Here is a 22,192-nt window from a genome sequence, read left to right as displayed (position 1 = left end):
CAATTAAATTAGGGCTGGTTCATTCAATATGGCTTACTCAAGTCAATAACTCAATATGCGTCATTGAAGAACAAAGAAATATGTCGGATGGAAGGACCAAAGGATGGACTTTATTTCTTTATTAACCGTCGTCGAAGCATTTACAATATCGCAATTTTTTTATGGAATAGGTAAATGAGCTTACGGATCACCTGATGGTAAGCAATCGCAACATCAATATTACAAGTGCGTTGTAGACCTTTTGGGGATTAGGCATTGGAGGATTGGATAAAAATATGATAAGGAAAAATTGTGTGACATTTTTAATTCGTCTCCATTGAGGTAACAAAGAAATCATGTTATGTTTATACCCATATATTTACTGTTATATTGAGCCGCAAGTTTTATACTACCTCTACACAAAACTGTTGATGTTATCAATTAAGGACACGGCGAAATTGTCGATACCAAATACGGTTAATGCGAACAAGATAATGTTGTTTTTTTATGTCCTACATCATGTTTTTACCGAATTCAAATTCAAAAGGAGGGCCTTCATTAGTTATTTTTCTCATATCTTTTTGGTACTAAGGATGGGTGTCGATTCTAAAGACCTACTTACATACATACAGTAAGTACATTTAATTTTGTGTCTATTAGATACCAAATGCACCATTCCTTTTATTTATTTGCAAATAGCAATATTGGCCATACAATGCCAGATAGTTCTAGAAATATACCAATTCAAAATTAACAAATCAGAGACCTTTATCGCAACAGTAATTCTTGTGGCCACTACATATTATGCGCATATTCATTCGCCCTTCATTTTACAGGCACCTAATAATATAATAAAAAATATATATATTATAAGTTAGTAATTAATTATACTAAGTATATAATTGTATTAACCTTAACATTTTATAATGAGTCCTCATAATAATACACGTATTTGCATATTATTTAGCAAATAACATTTATTTTTAAAATAATATAAGGCACCTTGGAAATAATTGTACATACTTACATAGATAAATAAGCACATAATGACAGACATGTTAGAATATCAAACTACCAACAGTATCTTTTTATTCATTAATATTGAAACAACGCTTGCGTTGTGTGATTGAAGTTACCGGAGGCCCAATTACCTCTCTTCCTAATCTTCCCAATCCCTGAATTCCCAACAACTATTGAATTCCTAACCCCCAAAAGAACTAAAAAACCAGCTTAGTGACCTGCTATCGGAGAAGCCAATAAAGTAAATCTATTTAGAAGCAAAATCTTGGGCAGCTTTAACGTTTTCTTTTGACGTTTCAAAAGTGCCTAATTTAGGATTAATTGAAATAAATGCTTTGACTTTGACTTCCGTAAGTAAACAACACTGATTTATTTATTTCTGATTCAATATTCGTTAACTGGGATAGACCGTAATCTTGTCTATATCAATCAAATATGTTTTTATTATCGATACTTTCAAAAAGGATTCTCATAAACGAATCTCGTATTTTCCAATGCATTGTATTGTTTATATTTTTTCCTCATTTCACCAATATAATTGCAAAACTGCGTAATATAGTGAGTAAGGATGGCTATACAGGCAACGGTATATTTGACGGTAATGGCTGATAAAATCTTTAAACGAACAATTTCGGCACGAATATGGGACTTTCACAATGGATATCGGTAATCTGTTGGTTGCTGGATGACCAAAAGATAAAATAAAACCCTCCTTTTGAAATACTCGGGTAAAATAAAATAATCTTGTAGCGATTGTTTGTGATGCAATTCATAATGCCAAATAGCAAGAGGTATACAAGTGATGGACAAGTTATCGTCGATCAAAAAAGTAATGTATTTCATTGCAGTTTTGTGCACGATTCAAATATTATAAAAGTTCACAATAACTATATTTTGTACTGCTTAACTTTCTTCAATAAAAACCCCAAAACTGATCTCTTCAGCTCCGTACTTGATTAACATCAGTAAATTATTTATTCTCATATTTTCTTACATTTCAATAAGTACTAACTACCAAGACATTGACCCTTACGTCTAAAAAGGGACTGGAAGCTTCTTTGTAATATCTAAAAGACAGTTATAGACAACAATCTTAATGCATGCATATTAAATGAGGGTTTACCAGTTTAAACTAGATAGAAAATCCAAGTAACAAATGCCAGGGGTGGCGTCCTTCGACCAACCCCTCCTAAAGGCCTTGGCTATTAATAAAGCAAGCTATTCGATCCATAGCATGAAAGCTAGACTAATGTGAACCCTAGACTACGTTTAACTAAACCTAGTGATTTCAATTTCAAAGGAGTATTCTTTGTGCCTTTTATGTGACGCAGTTATCGGTATAATGGGGGTAATAGTTATGGCCTTTCAAATTATAGTTATTGTAATTGTAATGGACGCTTTAGGTACTGAAACGGCTTTTTTAATGTTGTCCAACACTAGGATTTTGTTGTGTCGTGGTAGCGTTTACAAATATACAAATTCACATACACATATTTAAAAGACGCTTTACAATTATTATTTTTTAATACAAAATAAGTAGTGCAAGTTCTTATAATTAATAAATATTTTACAAAAAAGTATGTATAATCAGATTTCGCAATTACCATAAGCTTTTACTTTAACAAGCATGTTTACACTTTTACTTTAGATCAAAGATTTTTTTATTTCTATTTTAAATAACCATTCGCTTTCAAAGTAAATAATTTCAAGAGGTTTTCAAGTGCTATTCATTTGTCAGTACTATGTACACTAACATAAGATTGAAAGTGAAGTTTTCAAATGACGCAACATTCACCTAATCTCAGTTTATGTAAATGCTAAGTTAGAGAAGTGATAAAATACGAGATTTATATGAATAAACTTCAACTTTGTTTGATCCTTCTTTAAGGGGTGAAAATCATCAAACTTCTCCTGCCTTAGGCGAGGCGAGACGGAGTGTCAAACTCTTACTGACTAAAAACCACCCCGTTCCTACTCCTGCATTTCTACCGGAGCTCCGGTAACTCGCTAGGTACTCCGCAGCTCCATTGTTGGACACCTTATCAGTAAATTCTTGTATTGGCATTTTATCAGTTATGGCATAAAGTAATAAACTTGTTAGAATTCCATTCACAGTTAGCAAGTAGGTTTACAATTTTGCATTACTATACTTAAGTACAATTAAAAACCAGAACAACTCTATGTAGCCATAATGCACATGCGTCATGCAACGTATCATTATTATGTACATCTGTTATTGCATCTAGTAGGTATATGTCTACGTGTCTCTCGTCACGACATTTGAAACATGGAATTACATTCAATGAAGATTTGTCAACAAGCATCATGAGGTAGAATACATTCACAGCTGAACAAAAGACTCCTCTTAAGAAAGGGTTTGTCATAGTCCCCACTTTTGGCAAGCGCCTTGGAAACTACAATTCGATCACCATAACTTCAGATTTTAAGGGATAAACGAGACGTAGTGCAAACATTATCGAAACGTTTTTGCGTGGCCTTTGATTGCTTGGTTAACTTGGAGCAGCCAATCAGAGATTTAAATTCATAGTAGACCCTGATTCAATCTGATGATGCGGATGTCTCGAGCTCTTCGCAATCATAATCAAATCCGAACAGTCTCATATCATCAATCTGCACGCAGCCTTACCCACCGTTCGAATACTCGTATGAGCAAAAAACGTGCGAATTTCATCACCTCTAGTTTGAGCAAATATTAGTTCTGATTTTGTCGAACGTCCGGAACCCGTTATGCCGTAGTGAAAGCATGTAAACAATATTTTTTGCCGACGTACTCAAAGGCTTCTGTGTCACTGTAATTTGATTTTTCTAGGAACTGAAGTGAAACGTAAATATAGATTTTAGATCTTTATTGAATGAGTATAGGTATACCTACTATAAGTACTATAACTTCTAGCTAGCTAAGAATTGTGTTAAGTGGTTTATTATAAAACCTTTCAGCTGTCATAAAAGGTAGGTAAAATATTCTAGTTAATACACGCTCAAAAATAAGGTAAAAATATGAAAAATATTCCATCTTTCGCAACGTCGCGTCGCGACACGCAAATTGGCGCGTCACGTTTCACGTCAGGTTTTCACGTTTCACGTTACGTGTTGATTGCTTTTCATTGCTGAACTAAAAGCTGGGTGTATAATTAAATGTCACGCGTAGTGTAATATATTGCTGTATAAATATAAATAAATACTTATATCGGTTGTGTAACGAAAAGAAATACATCGATATATCAAAATCGGAAAATTCTTAGTACATTTAGCTGATTGCCTATAAAAAGCCTTGAAACAGCCTCACGAGGAAAATGTAGGTATATTTTATCGCCAATTTCTAGGTAAACATTTTCAAATGTTTATCCACGTGAACCAGCTGTTTACCGACAAGGATTAAAGCACGTGACCGACATCCATTTAACACTAACTTCAGGAAATACAATGACATTGATCCGAAGCCAACTTCATTCTTATTTATCCTCTTTCAATCCTCCTAATTTGTGAAGAAACACGCTGTGAGTTGAATTTCAAATGAAATTGCTTTTTTATATTTTTATGCCGTCCGCAAAAGCAGGTACACCGTTCGTAAAAAAGAGACAAAATGAAAGGGACTGCTGAGTGCCTCGTAAATCCAATGCAGAGGGAGGTCACTTAGGAAGACCCTTTAACACGGTAAAATTCCCAGTATAAACCGGTAATTTTCCTTCATAATATTAAGTTACATCATAAGATCTTCAAGATATCGGAAAAAATGGTTGGTAAAATAGTTAATAACTTTCGCTAGAACATCAACATCGCATAATATTTTACATCACGACTCCACATCACTAATGACCGTTGCGTCAGTGCAAGGATTATCATAACTATCCGCAATAAATAACTTTCTACAGAGGAAAATGAGAACGATTGCTTTTTTACGGAATCCGTATCAGTATTCATATTGGCGCACACTTTCGATGCGACTGCTTTGTCGCATTACAATCGACATTTCGCGAATTCGAGAGTGCGCGCCGTGTGCGTATTCGCAAGTCGATCAAAAGGACTTTCTCGATTGCAAACCTTTAAGGAAAACAGTTACACAGGACTTGGTAACTTGATGGTTTTTTTTAAGGGGGGAAATTCAACCAATGACTTCTCCCGCCTTGGGCGAGGTGAGAGGGAGTGTCAGACTCTTACTGACTAAAAACCACCCCGTTCCTACTGCTGCTTTTCGAGCCTGAACCTCGGTACACCCGCTAGGTAGTCCGCAGGTATATTTGATGAGAATTCCTATTTATATTAGGTAGGTACTTATAATTGTAGAATTTAGCAGACTTGTTGCTAATAAGTAAGTATACGCAAAACTATGCATAGCAATGAAGGTTCGCTAAAAATAATACCAACAAAAAAGGTGGAAAAACAAGTCCACTTCCCACTTTAAGAATAATAATGCGTGACAGCGTTGTAGCCATTATTCATTTTAATTTCTATTTAGATAAGCCATGATTGAATTAAAAGTATTGTGTAAGTAAGATTTTATAATATAAACAATAGGAAATAATTAATGACCAACCATTTGTCGCAATTTGCATTATTAAAATTATTATTGTTGCTAATTGAAAAATTGGGTAGATTACATTTAAGTACGTGGCATAATATCATTAGAAAGCTGCAAAAAGTAGCACATTTTTATGGAATAGGAGGCACACGAGCTGACGGATTACCTGATACTAAGATCGTCGTGTTACCATAAATAGGAAACTATTCAATTAAAGAGTTCAAAAACGAACCATAAACCATGACCTGTCATGAACTCATCGAGTGCATACTGCATATCGTCAACAGATATCGAATGTTTGTGTGTTGCAAGCGTTGCATCAGTGCATTGTTGTTCGTTCTGCCAATGTAGCGGCTCACGTGACAATTGAAGGATATAGGTACGTATAGCAAATGTGTATGCTAATACAGACAGACCGGTAAACTTAAGGATAAAACTTAAAAAAACAGCAAGAATTTGACAGTTTGATCTAGGCATATATTTTTAGAGGATAGTATTGGAAATCTTGATAGATTCAATTAGCAGGAAGTCAGGTAATAAATCTTTAACAGAGATTGGGCAGCTGTATTTTGGCAAGTAAACCTGAACCTTTTAAAACTACGATTCGTAACCCGCCTGCCATATGTGATCATCATGGCAAATGCTATTGACACTGGAGTGTGACGAGCTGGTTAAAAAATTGACATAGGTATTAATTAATAACCAGTATGACACACCGTAGCTCGGTAGCTCGTAGCAGGACTGGGAACCCGAAGGTTCGCTGCACTTACGTTCGCTACGTGCGTTGGACCACGGTATATAGCGACGCATTGCGTCTGACGTAATATTATAATTAGGTTTATTAGATTTCCATCAGGTTCCTGAAATATATTCATATTCGTTTAATACTTATTTACTTTAGTACGAGGTACTGAATTTACCCTATCAATCTGTGGAGGGCTGTTTCTTACATCTTGTATACTGATTTGATCTTTGATTACGATATCCGTGTAAGACCAATCGGACCACAAAATAAACGAAGCGAGGAAAATTACAAACATCCTCGGCATTGGAGGAGCAAAACATTGATTTACGTAACAAGATTAATTTTGAAGATAAAGACAACACAAGAATAATAAATCAAAAAGATAATTACAAAGTATTAATCACGAATTTGCTCTATCAAAACAAATAAACCTACTTATTCTGTGAGCAGAGATGTAATAAATCTCCAAGTTTGTTTATTTTCGGACATTCTATGGAGTTACCAGTCGTTAGGCGGAAAGACAGAGAAACAAGCTAAAAAAACACATTTTATCATTTCATTCAAGTGAGGGAGAACCATTCTTCGGCACGAATGGGCCATCAAGACCGGAGTGATACCACGGCCTCACAGAAAACCGACGTGAAACATCGCTTGCTTGTTTCGTTATGTGAGTGAGGTTACCGGAGGCCTAATTATAACGCCTCTGGTGTTTCGGGTGTTCATGGGCGGCGGCGATTGCTTACCATCTGCTCGTTTACCGGCTTATACCCTAAACACACAACTTAGTTTCGAAAAGGTAAGGTGGTCGTACTTTTCAGTATAAAAGACAAATATTTTATTCGTAAGTGTGTGTCAATGTACACTTACTTTTTTTTTTTCCAAAAGGCGTGTCTCACAAATCGGGGCGTACCACAGACGTCTCGAGTGACAATAACCTCGGTCCTTACTCCTTAGACAACTGAGGCCAATAACACCTGTTCTAAGTCGACACGAAACAAAGGTTGGGTTTGTCCACAACTCGTAAATTTTTCCACTACTATTCTTATTGTTTGACTGACAAACACATACATTTTCTAGATGGGGTAAACAGAGGTGTAGGTACTAAGTACACAAGAAGTAAAGAAAGGTACACTGAACCTTTTCAGGTATTTTATTGGCCCTAATCAATTAGGAAAGCTAAACATCGTAGGAAAATCATTATAGGTATATTATATATGTAAGTACATACAGACAGATAATGTTTTTAATAGAACTTAATACTTTGTGATAGGGTTGAAATGTTTAAAAGAAATATAGGTAGATTTATTGAATGTATGAATAAACTAGTTGTATTTATCAATACATAATTATGTAAATGTGTGTAGAACAAATGTAATGTATAATTTGTTGATTGATCCACATACTACATCCATAGTTGTTTGGATTTGTACAATACTAAGTGTGTTTATGTATCAATGTAGATTGCAAGATGTCTGTTATCATATCATTGGCATACCAACTAATATTAACTATTATGTATCCTCATATTACCATGAAACATTAGAATCTTATGGTCATAAGATCTTCCTAGAAATAAATCTTGCTCAATGTCTTATCAAAGTTCTTAACTTTTATAGGGTTGAGGAAGGCAATAAATGGATTAACAAAACCACAAAAATACTTCATTATCTCCAGATTCTTAAGATATAATTTTATCAATAATATATAGGTAGGTTAAATACCTAGTTAGATAAACTATTAGGTAGTTAAAACTTTAAATAATGCTACTGTTTTAATAATGGTATATAAATATCAAATAATTAGTATTTTAAAAAGACAAAGAATTCATTGTCACTCACTGTAATTGCGTTAAAGTGAAAAGAACACTGAAATGTGCAAAAAAATCATTGTGCCAGTGCCATCATTAAGCTATTAGTCAACTGCCAGAATTTGTCATAATAAACAGAAAAAATTACATATTTTTGCCTGCGGAAACATTTTCATGACATCTACACAGTAAAATATTGACAAAAGCCTTTGCATTCCTGCATTTGAATATAAAAACATGAAGAGAATCCCCAGTAACTATTGACTTAGTTTACCATCATAATAAATATTTACATAATAATATTTATGTATTCTTCTTTGTACATAAGGTTATAATGTATCTAATTTTTGTAACTGCAATAGAATAATATAAACATTAGTTATTTTGAGAAGCCATTTTCTACTTGAGAAAACAATATTGAGGTCGAACAATTTGTTTTGTATGTAGTATTCCTGATAATACATATTTACATTTAAATAAACAGTGACAATATTTGTATGTAGTTGGGAGTGTCCTACCCAATAGTTTAATGAATTAATGATATCTAGCTACATAGCCTAATCTAACACAGTTCATGTTAGGTATCATGTAATTATTAAAACATTATTATCATCAGTGTTATCTATTTTTATACAAGAAACGGATAAAAACAAACAGTCTTATTAGAAATGTTTCAACGCAAATATTTTTCTTATTTGACATTTTGCAATGACTTTAACAAAATAGCAAAATAATTTGCTGTGGATAATGGCTGTTTTTAGGAAATACTGACTTCATAACAAGATATCTATGCTAATTAGATTTGTTGAATACAAAACATGTGAGTGAGACATCTATCAGACGAGCAAGGCAATGAGAATGGGTGTTATGTAAATCTATGAATCTTAATGGTGCTGGCACTCATTTTACAGATAAACTATGAGTTCTGTGCCAATTTTATTTATTGTTGGAGCACAGATACTGCGAGGTACTGCTCTAAATATTATTGTTCACAGACAACACGACATTATCTCTGCCTCCTGGGGGTCACACTAAACATTGATACCCGCCACAATAAGGTTTATCATCAGTGGAACGTCTGCAGCCACAGTTGTAGTATTGAATAGACATTATGTGCAAGGAAGTGGCTACTTGACAACGTTGTAATCGAATATTTTATTGCCATACAAAGCAACAAATTGGACTTTTATGGACCGTATGAAACACAATAGTGGGCAAATTGATATCGACGCACGCTGCCGATGCACAGTGTGTGTTTCGTAACAAAGAGCGGATCGTATGACGGTGCAGTGCAGCGGCGCACCAGTGAAAGTGACTAGCTAGCTCCAACCACACGCACTGCCTACGTTCACGGTCACTACAGAAACCCATGCAACGCTAAACTATCTGCACTACACTACACATCCCAACCCTGCGCTGATAGCGATATCATCGCTAACAAACAATATCTGACAATAGTAACGGTATCCTCGCTATAGTCTGTATTTTTTATCGATAAGAGCAAATGAGCCAAGTGTGGCATAACTTACCTTGTAGTAGACATCCATGCGGACGGTGTCCGGGATCCCTTGGAGCACATTTCTGTCGCACTTAGATTTCTGCAAGTAGTTCACTAAATTCGTCAGGCACAGCTCGTACAAATTATCGGGTATTTTCTTTGCGCGCATCGCCGACGAAGACGCGTCAGCCATTTTGCTTGGGTAGATGAAAACTCGATTCAATTTACTAGCCGATGTCAGACAGGCCAAGATTTGCACGAACTTCACGCAGTTTGCTGTGTTTTTATTGGTCACAAAAAAGCTTATCAATAAGCTCAAAATAAGACCAGCTCCGATTGGTTATAGCGATCGTTGGAAAGTCTCATTGGAATAACTATATTTATCTCTTTCTATCAAAGGAGTACTAAATGGTGGAACTAAAATGTAAGAAGGAGATAGAAAAATTATATTGACGCAGCTGAGCGAGTAAACAGCTGACTCGTAATGTCAAATGCCATTTTGCGAAATGTCAGCTGACTAAGACACGCGGGAAAAATTGATAATTTAAATCGTCAAAGTTGCAAGCACTCAATTATTTTTTTGTGAATTGATTTGGATTTATATGAAAATAGTTGATTTAAATAAATAGTGTTAACAAAGATTTATACATATTATGGTAGAAAAATGAGATCAACGAACAATGTCAAAAAATTAATCAGGTGAAAACAGGCCTTTGTTCAGCAGTGGACGTCTCTCGGCTGATGATGATGATGATGATGTGTATATTCAGCTGCCAGAGGGTGCTTATGATGTTGATAATAAACGTAGTGAATGGAATCCACCCCGTTTCGCGTTTTACGGTACCTAATGTACGGTAGTAATATTTTTGATGCTGTTTTTAGGCTAATTAACTATGGTATGTTTAAGTTTTGATTGTTTCAAATGTGTGGCTATTGTTTTTTGTTAGTATAAATTATTTAGAATAGGCATAAATAAACAATATGTTGATTGTTATTGTTGTAGTTTTAGCAGCTAATGTGTATAAGTATTAAAATTAAATATGATTAACAATCCGCTAGCTATAATAGCTTGTACATAAATAGGTCCTCTGCTATGCAGACGATGCAGTAGTGTTTTTCCTACACGTGTCGCTTGGTGCAGTTTCCATGAGGGTTTATTATCACTTTTCGAATATTCTATTTTCCCGCGTAGAGTATGCGATAAAAAAATTGGCAGCAACTTTAGAAAAACTAACGTCATCATAAGTGCCCCCAAACATGGAATCTTGGAGTGGCTTGAGGGACGTGACGGCTTTTTACCCTCCCCTGACACAGATGCTTAGTTTCGGTAAGCACTCCGGGTGTCGGGGATCGTGCGCCGATCTTCGGCCCTAAGTGCGAGTCTACAGGCGGTGAACAAGGATAACTCGCCACCTGACCAGAACCAAAGCCAGATTACCACGGTTCAGCAGGGTTGATGCCCAATCCGACCGAGCTGCGGACTAGTTAACAGGCTACCTGTGTTCCGGCTCAATGCAGGAGTAAGAACGAGGTAGTTTTAAGTCCCTCGCCTCAGCCAAGGGGCGGGAGAAGTCATTAGATGATTTGCGTCATCAAAAATATTAAAAAATATAGGGCCCTGAAACACCATTTCATACGGGGCCCTGCCAAACCACGCTACGCCACTAGGTTTGTTGTGAAGTACGTTTGGCATTGCATTGTATGTTGTGAATCGTATGCTTGGTTTAAGCAAATACAGATACCACAAGACAATAGACACTTTGGTACACCAAGAAATAATAGTCGAAGGGTAATAAAACAACAAACAAATAAATTGGAACAATTTTATTGAGACAATAACTAACATATAACTAACATTAAACAAAACATCACCATGACACAACTAAATTATTTTAAAGCTGTCTACAGCATAAATGCTTCACTCCTTGCAGCCTCAAGTTCGAGAGTTGCTTGTTAAAATATTTCAAGAATTTGACTGAACAATTGCGAGCAACTACAATAAATTTCAGTTAACTCTACTACTATGACACATCTCACAGAAATATTTAAATTCGGTTGACTTCTGTATGGGATCTTGGAAAGTTACACAACAAAGTTGATTGATAAAATAAGACTCAAAACTTTATATGTAATAACAAAAAGAATACTGTATGTTCAACATACATGGAGTTACAGGAACAACATAACATCCAAACTGCATGGATATTTCAATAAAATTTGGCTGAATTTTGTAGCTGTTCATATTTTTGATCCTATGGTTCTTATTTCAGAGATAGGGGTTACTAGTATTACTTTCCAATGGTGAATTGGGACACAGATTCAAGGAGCTTGATGTATGCGCTGTGCTCGTACGCCGTGCTGAAGTCCGATAGTTTGTTCACAAACTCGTTGCTGATGCCTTTCTCTTCTAGCAGGTTCATCAAAAGGTCGTAAAGATACTGAAAATTAAGGAAAAATAGGTTAAAAATACATAATAATACGCAAAAACTACATAATAGCTTATATTCGTGAGAAAAAAAATTAATAAAAAAGTTTCAAAAAATATTCCAATTAGCAAAAATAATTTTATGTCGTTGTGTTTTGATTATTTTCATTAATTTTGAATGAAATAAAAATGTAGCACGTCAATGAATATCCCGCCAACACGTAACGAGATCGACTTCACTTCGATGCATCAATTTACCCCGATTTTGGCACCTGACAACTACTTGTATGATAGTATCAAGTGTGGCATAGAAATGGGGCGACTCGGAATCGAACCCGAGACCTCTGTATCGCAAGTCCACGAGTTCAACTATTGTGCTATGGCAGCTTAAGTTAAATGAGTGAATTTTAGTATCAGTAGGAGCATAATAGATTTTTTTTTAATTGCAATATCTGGTTCTTTTACACAGGCTTGATATTATCAACTTAGTTTTAGCAATGACTTAACTGACAAGGTATTATAATGTTACTTATTTTTTAAAAAAAAATCCGAATATTTGATTATCCGTATATTCTGAATTAAAACTTACCCCGTCAAGTACGTCTCCGGCGACGGCGTACACTTTGTCGTTCCATTCTCCCTTGTAGATGGTCACCTCATCGATACCAAACACATCATCTGTAAAAGAAGACTTCGTTAGTCAGAGCCACAGTATTCAATTAAAAGATATGGTAATAATACAATAATAATGATGAAAAGTAAGTTCACTAAAGAATAGTACAGTTTGAACATCTAAGCTTTCACTCTATACTTACAAAACTAAATCGTATAACCAACGCGATTTACGACTTTGTTTAAATACTTAGACATATCGTCACCATTTTATTTTTGTCGTAATTTTGTTGGTTATAATAGTTTTGTAGCAGTATTGTTCCATACACATTGGCATGGTGGCGCAATGGTATTCTACTTAACTGCGTCACTGTACCCCACACTTGGCACCCGATCATGCCACTGCTTGGCTAAGTCGAGCGTGGCAATTGTGAGGGGAGACGAGATAATTACAAATAAATATGTATATTTAGAAATAAATTAGTGTCATTTTGGTTTTGTTAGTTTCCTCATCTGCTTTATTATTAGTACAAAAGCGTAAATAATAGATTAATAAGGAAACAAACAATAAAATTTAATTTATGTACCTGGCATTTTTGAATTATTCCAGTTTTATGGTCATGTACAAAATAGTAGCATTGTCACAAAGTCACATTAAAGATTATAAAGCAAGTTTATAAGACGACTTACTGTACTCATCAGCTCCAGCAGCTGGTGGTGGCTCCTGCAGGTATGAGCAGGTGAACCCAAGTGTGGTGTCTCCGCGGACCAGGTCAACCTCGAACTGAGGCCGTGACCTCATCTCTGCAAACTCCTGCTTCTCTGGCTGCACCTCTCCCTCCAAGTCATCTGAGTCCACTGTGTGGTTCACATTGAAAGTGATTCTGACACTGAGGAAATGAAAAAAGTATTTTTCATTAATCATTTTGTCATTTAAATTAAATGCTATTATCAGTCAAATCGAAATATTACAGATGTTACAGGTTCAATTTTATATTTAGTATTTTTGGAGTTATTTATTGCACAGAACTAAAAATGGCAGTTTTTAAAAAAGTGTAGCAGTATTGTTCCATACACATTGGCATGGTGGCGCAATGGTATTCTACTTAACTGCCTTACTGTACCCCACACTTGGCACCCGATCATGCCACTGCTTGGCTAAGTCGAGCGTGGCAATTGTGAGGGGATGTTTCAGAGTATTTTCCAGATATTTGTGTCCTTTAATAAGGTCAAAAACTGTTCTCATCTAAGTTACGCCTTTTAAAAGTTCAAGAGGTCCTATAACTTACAGTTCATCCTTAAGTTTCTTGGACAGCACAACCTCAGCACCGTCTCCACAGACAACAAAACCTTCAAGTTCTGCTGGTAGCACCTTCACTTTCTGTGCTTTGCGCTCGGCGACAATCTCTTCAGTCAGGAACTCTACCAGCTCTCTCTCACCTAGAAATATTGATTGTAATATTATAAATTATAATATCTGGCTAATTTTCCACTCTAATTCTACTTTATAACTACATTACATTTCTAATCTTTTTATATTTTGGAAATGTATTGACTTTTCATTGCATAAATAATACTTGCAAATACTGAAATAATTACTAATATTTCCTCTCTTTACTATAAATGCATTAGTGTACTATAAGTGTATTTATTTATTACACATTTTTTAGTTATCAACTTGAGGTAAACTGATTTACAAAAATATTTCTACTATTTCCTACAGCTTTTTCTGCCCTCAGCAAATGTTTTATCAGTCAAGATAAACATTTCAGCATACATGCTGTATGATGCAACATTTACATAAGATAGCAATGGGAATAAAATTTAGTTTGTAACACCTAAATAGTTCTTTATTATTATTAAATGATAACAAATTTCACACAATTTTGTTATAAGTTTAACATTGAAATCTTTTATACAGCATACAAAAATATTTCAATATTGTCTTTGATTTAAAAATAGAAAAAAAAAATGTTGGACCAAAATAGATTTAGAAGTCATTGCCCTTTTGAGGGGCAAGATTGTGACTTTTCTATATCAACAGCACTATGATTTACTGTTCAGAATTACTCATTACTTAACATTAATTCTACAACAAGAAATATTATCTACATTTTAAGATATTTACTACATAGTTATTTATAAGGAAACTATACCTATACTATATAATATACTAATAATGTCCCAAGTTTTTATGCAAGAACAGGACACAGGTCCATGATCTTGGATGTGAACTTGGTTATAATGTACCCTGCAACTGGCTCTGAACTCCTCCTGGTTGGAGGGCACAGTGTGGCAATTGTGCAGGGAATATGAATAAAACTAATTGGACTAATTAATTACTAAATTATGTGTAGGAACTATTATAAGTGATTTCATGAAATAAGCTTACCTTATTTAGGATAATCGACTGTGAAGGTGTAAGGAAAGGAACGGGAGAAACAAGGACTCACCAAGGGGCCTGGGTTTTAGTTGGGAAGTCGATGGATCAACTTCAGTTTCTGGAGAATAATGTAGCATTATATTTAAATGATCAACTTAATTGTATAAAACAGAATGGTAAGAACTCAATGATAGTGCATGCACCTAGGAATAAGTTACGGTGTGATCTTCGCGTGTGGTGCAATCACATAACCTCAAAATAATTAAGTCCCAAATATTACTAAAAAATTACCTTTTGTGTGGAGGGCTTTCATGCCACAACCGCAGCTGCATGTGTTGGAGTGATTGTGCAGAAGGGTTGAAGTGGTGGCGGACCCATCCATCCTCTGCGAACAGCTCATGTGCCATATTCCCCTGGTGAAATCACGTTTTACGGGAGCCTGGGCGCGATTCACTAAGGCACCAGTCAACGTTGTGTTTTTGACGCAGTTTTGTATTAGCCGGGTGGCGGTTCTTCCTAAACCGTTCATTTTTCTGAAATCCTTGTAAATGTCACTTTATTTCTTGAAATTATTCGAAAAAATGTCAGAAGTTACAATAGAACGCCTGAGCCGGTGTCACAAAATTGCCATTGCAATAAATTCCAAAAGAGGTTCTGAGTCAAAATACATTTTTAGCTCTTGCAAGTTTTTGTAAATAGTCGAGTCAAGTAGTATAAAACTAAAAATGAATATAAATAAGTACTCATTTTATTAATACAAGAAGCGTGATTAGCTGAAGTATATGAAATAATCAAGTGCTAAACAGTTGTAATTGAGTTATAAAATATGAAAAATTGTGTGTCATATGCATATGGTATAAAAAAAACCGTAAACAAATGTTACGTTGAGCAGCACTACTTATAATGTGACATTTCACGTTAAAGACATTGACAAGAGAGAAGCACTGTTTCTGCCGTGTCAGTTTCACGTGTGTTTAGAAATTGAATTGAATTTTCCAGTTACTTTTGTGGTTAAAATTCATAAAAATGCCTAAAAAACGTAAACTGGAAACAAAAGACTCTAGTGCCCAGAAGTCTTCACCTGTAGAAGTGATAATAGAGGACGTGACTTCACATCCTTTATGTTTGCATGGGCCGACGTTGTTATTCTCTACTGAAAAAGGCCGATACTTCGCTTGTGCCTCGTGTAGGAATAAGGAATGCACCGTACACATAGACGAGGAAGATTGGAAGAAGGAAAGTGTAAGGAAACGTAATGAAAAGTACTACAGTTTGATTCCGAAGATCGACAAAGCTGCAGCATGGAGTAACTTTGTTGAGGTTAGTTTTGTATATAAACAGTTATAAATGAGACCGTTTCTAAATGAAAGTAGTGTATATGCTTATCGAAATCCTTTATTAGCAATATCTGTTACGAAATAAACGTAAACAACAATTAAATAATGTGGTGTAATCTGTCCCAGAAAATATTTATCAACCTATAATAAATAATTTTTCCAGGTGAAATCCCGTCACTACGTAGACAGAGCATTCTGTAGTACTTGTGAAGATCTCTACTTAGTCTCTCAGCCTTCCAAGAAACATGCGAAGGACCATAGAATTATAACTCCACTGACTGACGAGCAGCTCGCACGGCCCACTACATGGCTACCAATGCTGGAAAATGATTCCGTTGAAGCACAGTACATGTTCACAAAGAAATCTGTCACCACTGTCTTTGGAATACTTAAGAATAATAATATAAGGTAATACATTACAGTTATTTAATTAGTTAGATTATCAAATTAATTAGAAGTGCTGTATGAATTCTAATGCAATATATTTGTATTATAAAACTATTAATTTTATTGTTATTTCATGTTGAAAGAAACTGTTAAGTTTTACTTAAAACTTCTGAATAGAAGTTGCTCAAAGTAAGTCTCTAAAAAAAGTAAGTTCTTCATTCTACAGTGTATTTATGTTTTTTATTATTTCAGCAATATCCTCTGCATTGGGACACCGTCCATCCACGAGGAAGCAGAATCCCGATCAGACTTCAACTCCATCCTACTGGACTATGACAAGAGACATTGCAACTTCTATCCACCGAACAAGTTCATCTGGTACAACATGTTCAACAACTACATGTTTAATGGCAATGAGGATGAGAAGGTGCTAAAGAAATTCTTCAAGAAGTCCAAGTAAGATATTATCCCACCCAAAACATAAATGTGAAAGGCTGCCAAGTTCGATAATATTGGAATGCTTCGCCTATAAAAGAAGTGAGATCTAAATAAGTACCAAGTTCCATACACAGACCTCAGTTAAAAATGATATAACAACTTGGCAAGTTTTCACACACTTTGTTATAAACCTATTAAACGCAATGAGTCAAGTATATAATTTTCTATTAAAACTTGCCAAGTTATATCATTTTTAACTGAGGTCTGTGTATGGAACTTGGTACTTATTTAGATCTCACTTCTTTTATAGGCGAAGCATTCCAATATTATCGAACTTGGCAGCCTTTCACATTTATGTTTTGGGTGGGATTTCATTTATTTTTGTAAGGTTTATTTTCTTTTTTTCTTATTTTACTTTACTTTGACTAAATACAAACCTTCGTAACGAATTTTAGGTCGGTACGACCATTGGAAGATATAGATATTTTTTTTGTTTTAGTTCCTTAGGGGTATGAATTTACACCTTCATTATTTTTAAAACCGACTCACACTTGGCCATTTTCAGATTTTTTCCTTTACCTTGACCTAAAGACCTACCTCCATGCCAAATTTCAAGTCAATACGACTATTGGAAGTGGTCTAGGTTTTTGATGAGTGAGTGAGTGAGTCAGTCAGTGAGTGTATAGTAAAAATAGCGATTTTCTGACGTCAATATCTCAAGATCTACAATAGGTACATTAATGAAATTTTGTATTTTAGATAAGTAAGTAGATCTCGATAGATACTAGAAATTTCATATGCGTAGATAAAATAGATTTTGAGTTATAGGTGGGTCGAACTTGGCCCGAAATGGTTCGTGTAATATAACCCACGGCCGGTGTGTCGGTTTTTTTGCTCGAACTTGGCGGACACACTGCCGTGTGTCTAGATACTTATTTCTACTTTTTATTAGAGTTGAGATGAAGTTAGATTAGATTTAGATTTCAGCCATGATCATACTACTGCAGGGCAAAGACCTCCTTCCACTCCTCTCTGGTTAAAGCTTTTTGCAGCCAATCCTTGTCATAGATGTCGAGTTCGTCTCGCCATCTCTGTTTAGGCCTGTCTCGACGTTCGTGGACATTGAACGGGCTCCACTCAGTAATGAGTTTCGCCCACCGCCCGTCCAACATGCGACAGACGTGACCAGTCCAGTTCCACTTCAAACTGGCAGCTTTATGACCAACGTCAATGATTTTAGTCGTGGAATGAACTTGTAGTGAAATTTTAATAAGTATACTAATGAATGAGGCAGAGTACCTTTTATTGATGACTTATTTATACATCAATTTTCAGAGAGGGAGGCATCTGTATAGTAATGGACCCTCCATTTGGTGGCCGTGTCGAACCATTGGTCCAGACTATAAAGGAGCTGACAGAAACCTACAGGACTGTCTGCGACAGACCTGATGAAGGTCTATTGCCAGTCTTATGGGCCTTCCCCTATTTCTCCGAGCCTTATATCACTAATATGGCACCAGAGATCAAAATGCATGATTATCAGGTACTGTAATAATGTTTGTTTATCAACTTTCTATAAGCATCTTTATGAATTACATTCTTATAGACTTCCTCGAGAATTACAATTTCTATTCACTGGTGAAACCATATGAAAAGTTGTTTAGTTTTTGAGTAAATCACTCATAGACAGATGAAAACTTTTGATGCTACAATAGCTCAAAACATACTTCTTGATTTGCAATAATAGTATTTAGTATTCTCATTAAATATATTTTTAATTTTATTTCAGATTGAATACACAAACCACAAGAAATTCTTAAACAAGATGAAGGATGGTAGAAAATTTGTGTCACCAATCCGCTTCTTCACCAACTTACCATTACGGACCATTGACTTATCAAACGACAGCAACTACAAGATGTGTAACAAATGTAAATTCTATGTGGCATCTTCAAATAACCACTGTCACAAGTGTGGCAGCTGTACGAGTAAGAACGGAATGACATACAAACATTGTGATATTTGCAAGAGATGCGTGAAGCCAACTTTCTTCCACTGCAAAGAGTGTGAGATGTGTTGCCAGCAACGGAACCATGTGTGCGGTGTTGTTGTTGAAAGCCAGGTAAGAATTGAAATTTTTGTTGAGTTCAAAAAATAATTATTTATGCAAATTGCATATCATTGTATATTCATCAGTTGTATAAAGTTTTACGTTATTATTGCTATTTATTAGTTTCATTTTGAAATCATTCACTTAAATGCCATTAACATATATTCTAAAATTAGTATTAGCATAAATATAGTGTTTTTTAAATTCACACACAAATTAAATGTTTAATGATTTTGTTCTCTGTTTACAGTCGTGCTTCAACTGCAAACAGAAAGGACACAAGCAGTCAGACTGCCCACAGCTACAGGTACAAAATAAGAAGAAACGAAAAAGTGCATGATTGATATAATCACTATAATTCTTATATTTACAATAAATCACTATAAAAACACTAATTGTTTCATTCTCACACTTTCGTCAAATCAACATGATTGGGTATTAATCAATAACATACAAATATTTGTAAATAAATCAAAATGTTTAGTAAATTCAGGTAGCTCTCGATAGCAGCGATGTTTAGATGGCACTGAAAACAAAACAATTGTCTTTATTAATCTACTGAGTACACAATTGATGACTTTAAAAAAAATACAGTCGAATTGAGAACCTCCTCATTTTTTTGAAGTTGGTTACAAATGATCCAAAGCAACTCTTTGTAATGATTAGGAAAATACATAATCTTGATTTATTTTACTTTGGTTGTATGCCAGTGCGAAATGTCACTACATTTTTTCAATTTTTGGTGGTAAGAATGAAGCAATATAATTTTGTTGCAATTTACTTTCAATTTAGTATTTCATAAAGTCCACAGATAGATGTTGTACCTTAGTACAACATGAAAGTAAATAATATAGATACATACTTGACATTGATCTTGTTGAGGACCTGCTGTGTGTTCTCGTAGCGCGCCTCCACTTTGGCAGCCTGTTCCAACCAGGCCTGTCGCACTGCCACCCAGCGGGATGAGTGAGAAGCTAGGAGCTGCTCCTTTGTCGGTGGTGGAGCCTCACGCTAGAATTAAGTCAATGATGGGTTAAGAAATATTTATCATAACATTAGTAATCAAAACTTATTCAGCTCATTAATAGATTTTAATCTAGAGGTTTGAAATGCATCAAGAATTCAAGAGTCTTGATATATCTGCCTTAAAGTTCTGTAATAAATCTATTTTCCGATGTCAAGCACCAATTTACATCTAGAGTTTATATCAATTGGAATCAAACCTAGTTTACCAAGTCCCTTTTCATAAATTTGTTGGGGATTGTCAACTTACATAATTCAAGTTGATATTATTTTTGTCAGCTTTCAGTTGCTCCGGTAATAAGGGGGGTATCTTAGACACATGCGGTCCTTCTGGTCCAGGCAGCTCCAAGTTTTCTGATGATGATGATTGGGAGTGTTCCTTTTTCCTGAAAGAAAATAAAGTAATGATAAAAGATGTCAAATGACATATGTGAATAATGTATGTGAATCACTATTTTAAAATGCAGTAGCGTTTTAAGTAAACAAAAATTAATTCAGACTAAGAATACAATATTGCTTTTGAACTTATTGTCTTTTTATAAGATTGAACGTTATTATAATTGTTTCAAACAATTATTTAATAAATTTATCAGTTAGGTGTATGATGATTTAATTTGAAAAAGTTTAGAATTTCCATTATTGCATGTGTGCAACATGGTAATACACAAGCATGTCTTTGATTCAATCAAAAATCTGTAAATACATACAAGGAAAAAGCATTTTAATATTTTATAGTCTTACCCAAGTTCACTATAGTTAGCTCTCGGCTGGTTAACAATCCAAGCTCTGCATATAGGGTACAAAGGAGACTCCTCACTGAACTGTGACAGGTCTACACTTCGGTCAAACAGCTTCAGGACATAAGACTGCCGGTGTGGAGACCTCTTCCTTCTGTATCTGTCTTCATCATCTGATCTGTAGTCTCGGCTGAAATTATAATTATTAAAATAGTTATATGTGATAAAAGGTGAATATCTTGCGATTTTACTCTTGTGTTAAAATAACCGAGACTTTAGTAAAAACAAAAAGGAAAGTTAATAGTGTTTGCATCAATATTAAGTACTTTAGTAATTAGGTAACTTTTCATCTTACATATCCGTTATTGATAAAATTATCGGTCCAGTTTAGTACATTATTTAATTCTATTAATTATCTTAATGTTCTTTTCATTGAAATAACCATATGGATAACAATTACCTGTCTCTCTTTTCTGGAGCATAATCTGACGATGCATCAGAATCATCAGCTGTTGGATCCAGTACATCCATTAAGGCTCCCTTCAGCCTCCCACGAGCTGTGGCCACTTCTACAACAGTTAAATACAAAACATGAAGCTTTATTTTTAAATTAATAGGCATTTTCAATGTCATTTCTGTCATGCCACTGTAAACAGTTGTAAAATTAATGCAAACAATTTGTGTAAACAATGTAATTGATGTATAATCCTAATGTGATGCATTTTAAAGTCAGGATTTGCTATAGGACTTTTATTAAAGATAAAATTAATTATTTCTATGAGTAAACAACGGCTGACTTATTAACAAATTAGAAAGTTTTAACTCGTCACTTACCTCTGGCATCGTTACTGTGGGGTGATTTTGCTGACCTATTCTTTAATGGTGTAAATAATCTCCTTCGTTTAGGCATTCTAATTAATTAAAACAAGTAAATACTAATCTAAACAAAACAATCACGACTAAATTCGAATTTGTTTTTTGAATGACTTGACGCTGTCAGATTGCCACAGCGTTGTCTGTCACTAATAAAAGCTACCGTTTAGTTTGCCATTAAAGAAAAAAAAATGACCAACCACTGCATTTCCTAAGTAATTTTTTAACATAGGCAACCCAGCTAGAGTAGTATATAACCTAACCTAAGATACTAATAT

The 22,192-nt window shown here is 34.9% G+C and overlaps 4 protein-coding genes across 6 annotated transcripts in view; 1 reads left to right on the top strand and 3 right to left on the bottom strand.

Annotated features, from left to right (window-relative positions):
- Window positions 1-9,821, bottom strand: part of LOC118269054 (amyloid protein-binding protein 2) — a 53,772-nt gene extending 43,951 nt beyond the window's left edge. Inside the window, exon 1 of one of the 2 annotated variants that reach the window (XM_050698302.1) lies at window positions 9,621-9,821. In XM_050698302.1, the coding sequence (XP_050554259.1) occupies window positions 9,621-9,782 (162 nt within the window). In that variant the 5' untranslated portion in view covers window positions 9,783-9,821. The remainder of the gene's footprint in view (window positions 1-9,620) is intronic. The other variant, XM_035583940.2, reaches the window with a different exon arrangement.
- A 1,577-nt stretch (window positions 9,822-11,398) lies between these two features.
- LOC118269064 (complement component 1 Q subcomponent-binding protein, mitochondrial) lies at window positions 11,399-15,644 on the bottom strand. Of its 2 annotated transcripts, XM_035583974.2 has the most exons (6): window positions 15,301-15,644; window positions 15,080-15,127; window positions 13,916-14,066; window positions 13,317-13,516; window positions 12,604-12,692; window positions 11,399-12,027 (listed from the first exon to the last, which is right to left on the bottom strand). In XM_035583974.2, the coding sequence occupies exons 1-6, from the start codon at window positions 15,536-15,538 to the stop codon at window positions 11,878-11,880; spliced, it is 876 nt and encodes a 291-aa protein (XP_035439867.1). In that variant the 5' UTR covers window positions 15,539-15,644; the 3' UTR covers window positions 11,399-11,877. The 2 variants fall into 2 exon arrangements, with proteins under 2 accessions (XP_035439867.1, XP_035439868.1); XM_035583975.2 differs by lacking the exon at window positions 15,080-15,127 and having other exon boundaries at window positions 15,301-15,642.
- A 288-nt stretch (window positions 15,645-15,932) lies between these two features.
- On the top strand, window positions 15,933-19,672 carry LOC118269060 (rRNA N6-adenosine-methyltransferase ZCCHC4). Its single transcript, XM_035583963.2, has 6 exons — window positions 15,933-16,329; window positions 16,510-16,754; window positions 16,986-17,189; window positions 18,507-18,714; window positions 18,961-19,293; window positions 19,532-19,672. The coding sequence occupies exons 1-6, from the start codon at window positions 16,036-16,038 to the stop codon at window positions 19,619-19,621; spliced, it is 1,374 nt and encodes a 457-aa protein (XP_035439856.2). The 5' UTR covers window positions 15,933-16,035; the 3' UTR covers window positions 19,622-19,672.
- On the bottom strand, window positions 19,611-22,068 carry LOC118269066 (protein lin-37 homolog). Its single transcript, XM_035583981.2, has 6 exons — window positions 21,876-22,068; window positions 21,502-21,610; window positions 21,046-21,231; window positions 20,555-20,690; window positions 20,144-20,292; window positions 19,611-19,807 (listed from the first exon to the last, which is right to left on the bottom strand). The coding sequence occupies exons 1-6, from the start codon at window positions 21,949-21,951 to the stop codon at window positions 19,798-19,800; spliced, it is 666 nt and encodes a 221-aa protein (XP_035439874.2). The 5' UTR covers window positions 21,952-22,068; the 3' UTR covers window positions 19,611-19,797.
- Between the last annotated feature and the right edge of the window lie 124 nt (window positions 22,069-22,192).

The sequence above is a fragment of the Spodoptera frugiperda genome, chromosome 2 (assembly GCF_023101765.2).
Source record: "Spodoptera frugiperda isolate SF20-4 chromosome 2, AGI-APGP_CSIRO_Sfru_2.0, whole genome shotgun sequence".
Taxonomy (NCBI): Eukaryota; Metazoa; Arthropoda; class Insecta; order Lepidoptera; family Noctuidae; genus Spodoptera; species Spodoptera frugiperda.
Note: the sequence above shows the minus strand (reverse complement) of the source record. Positions and strands in the feature narration are given on the sequence as shown.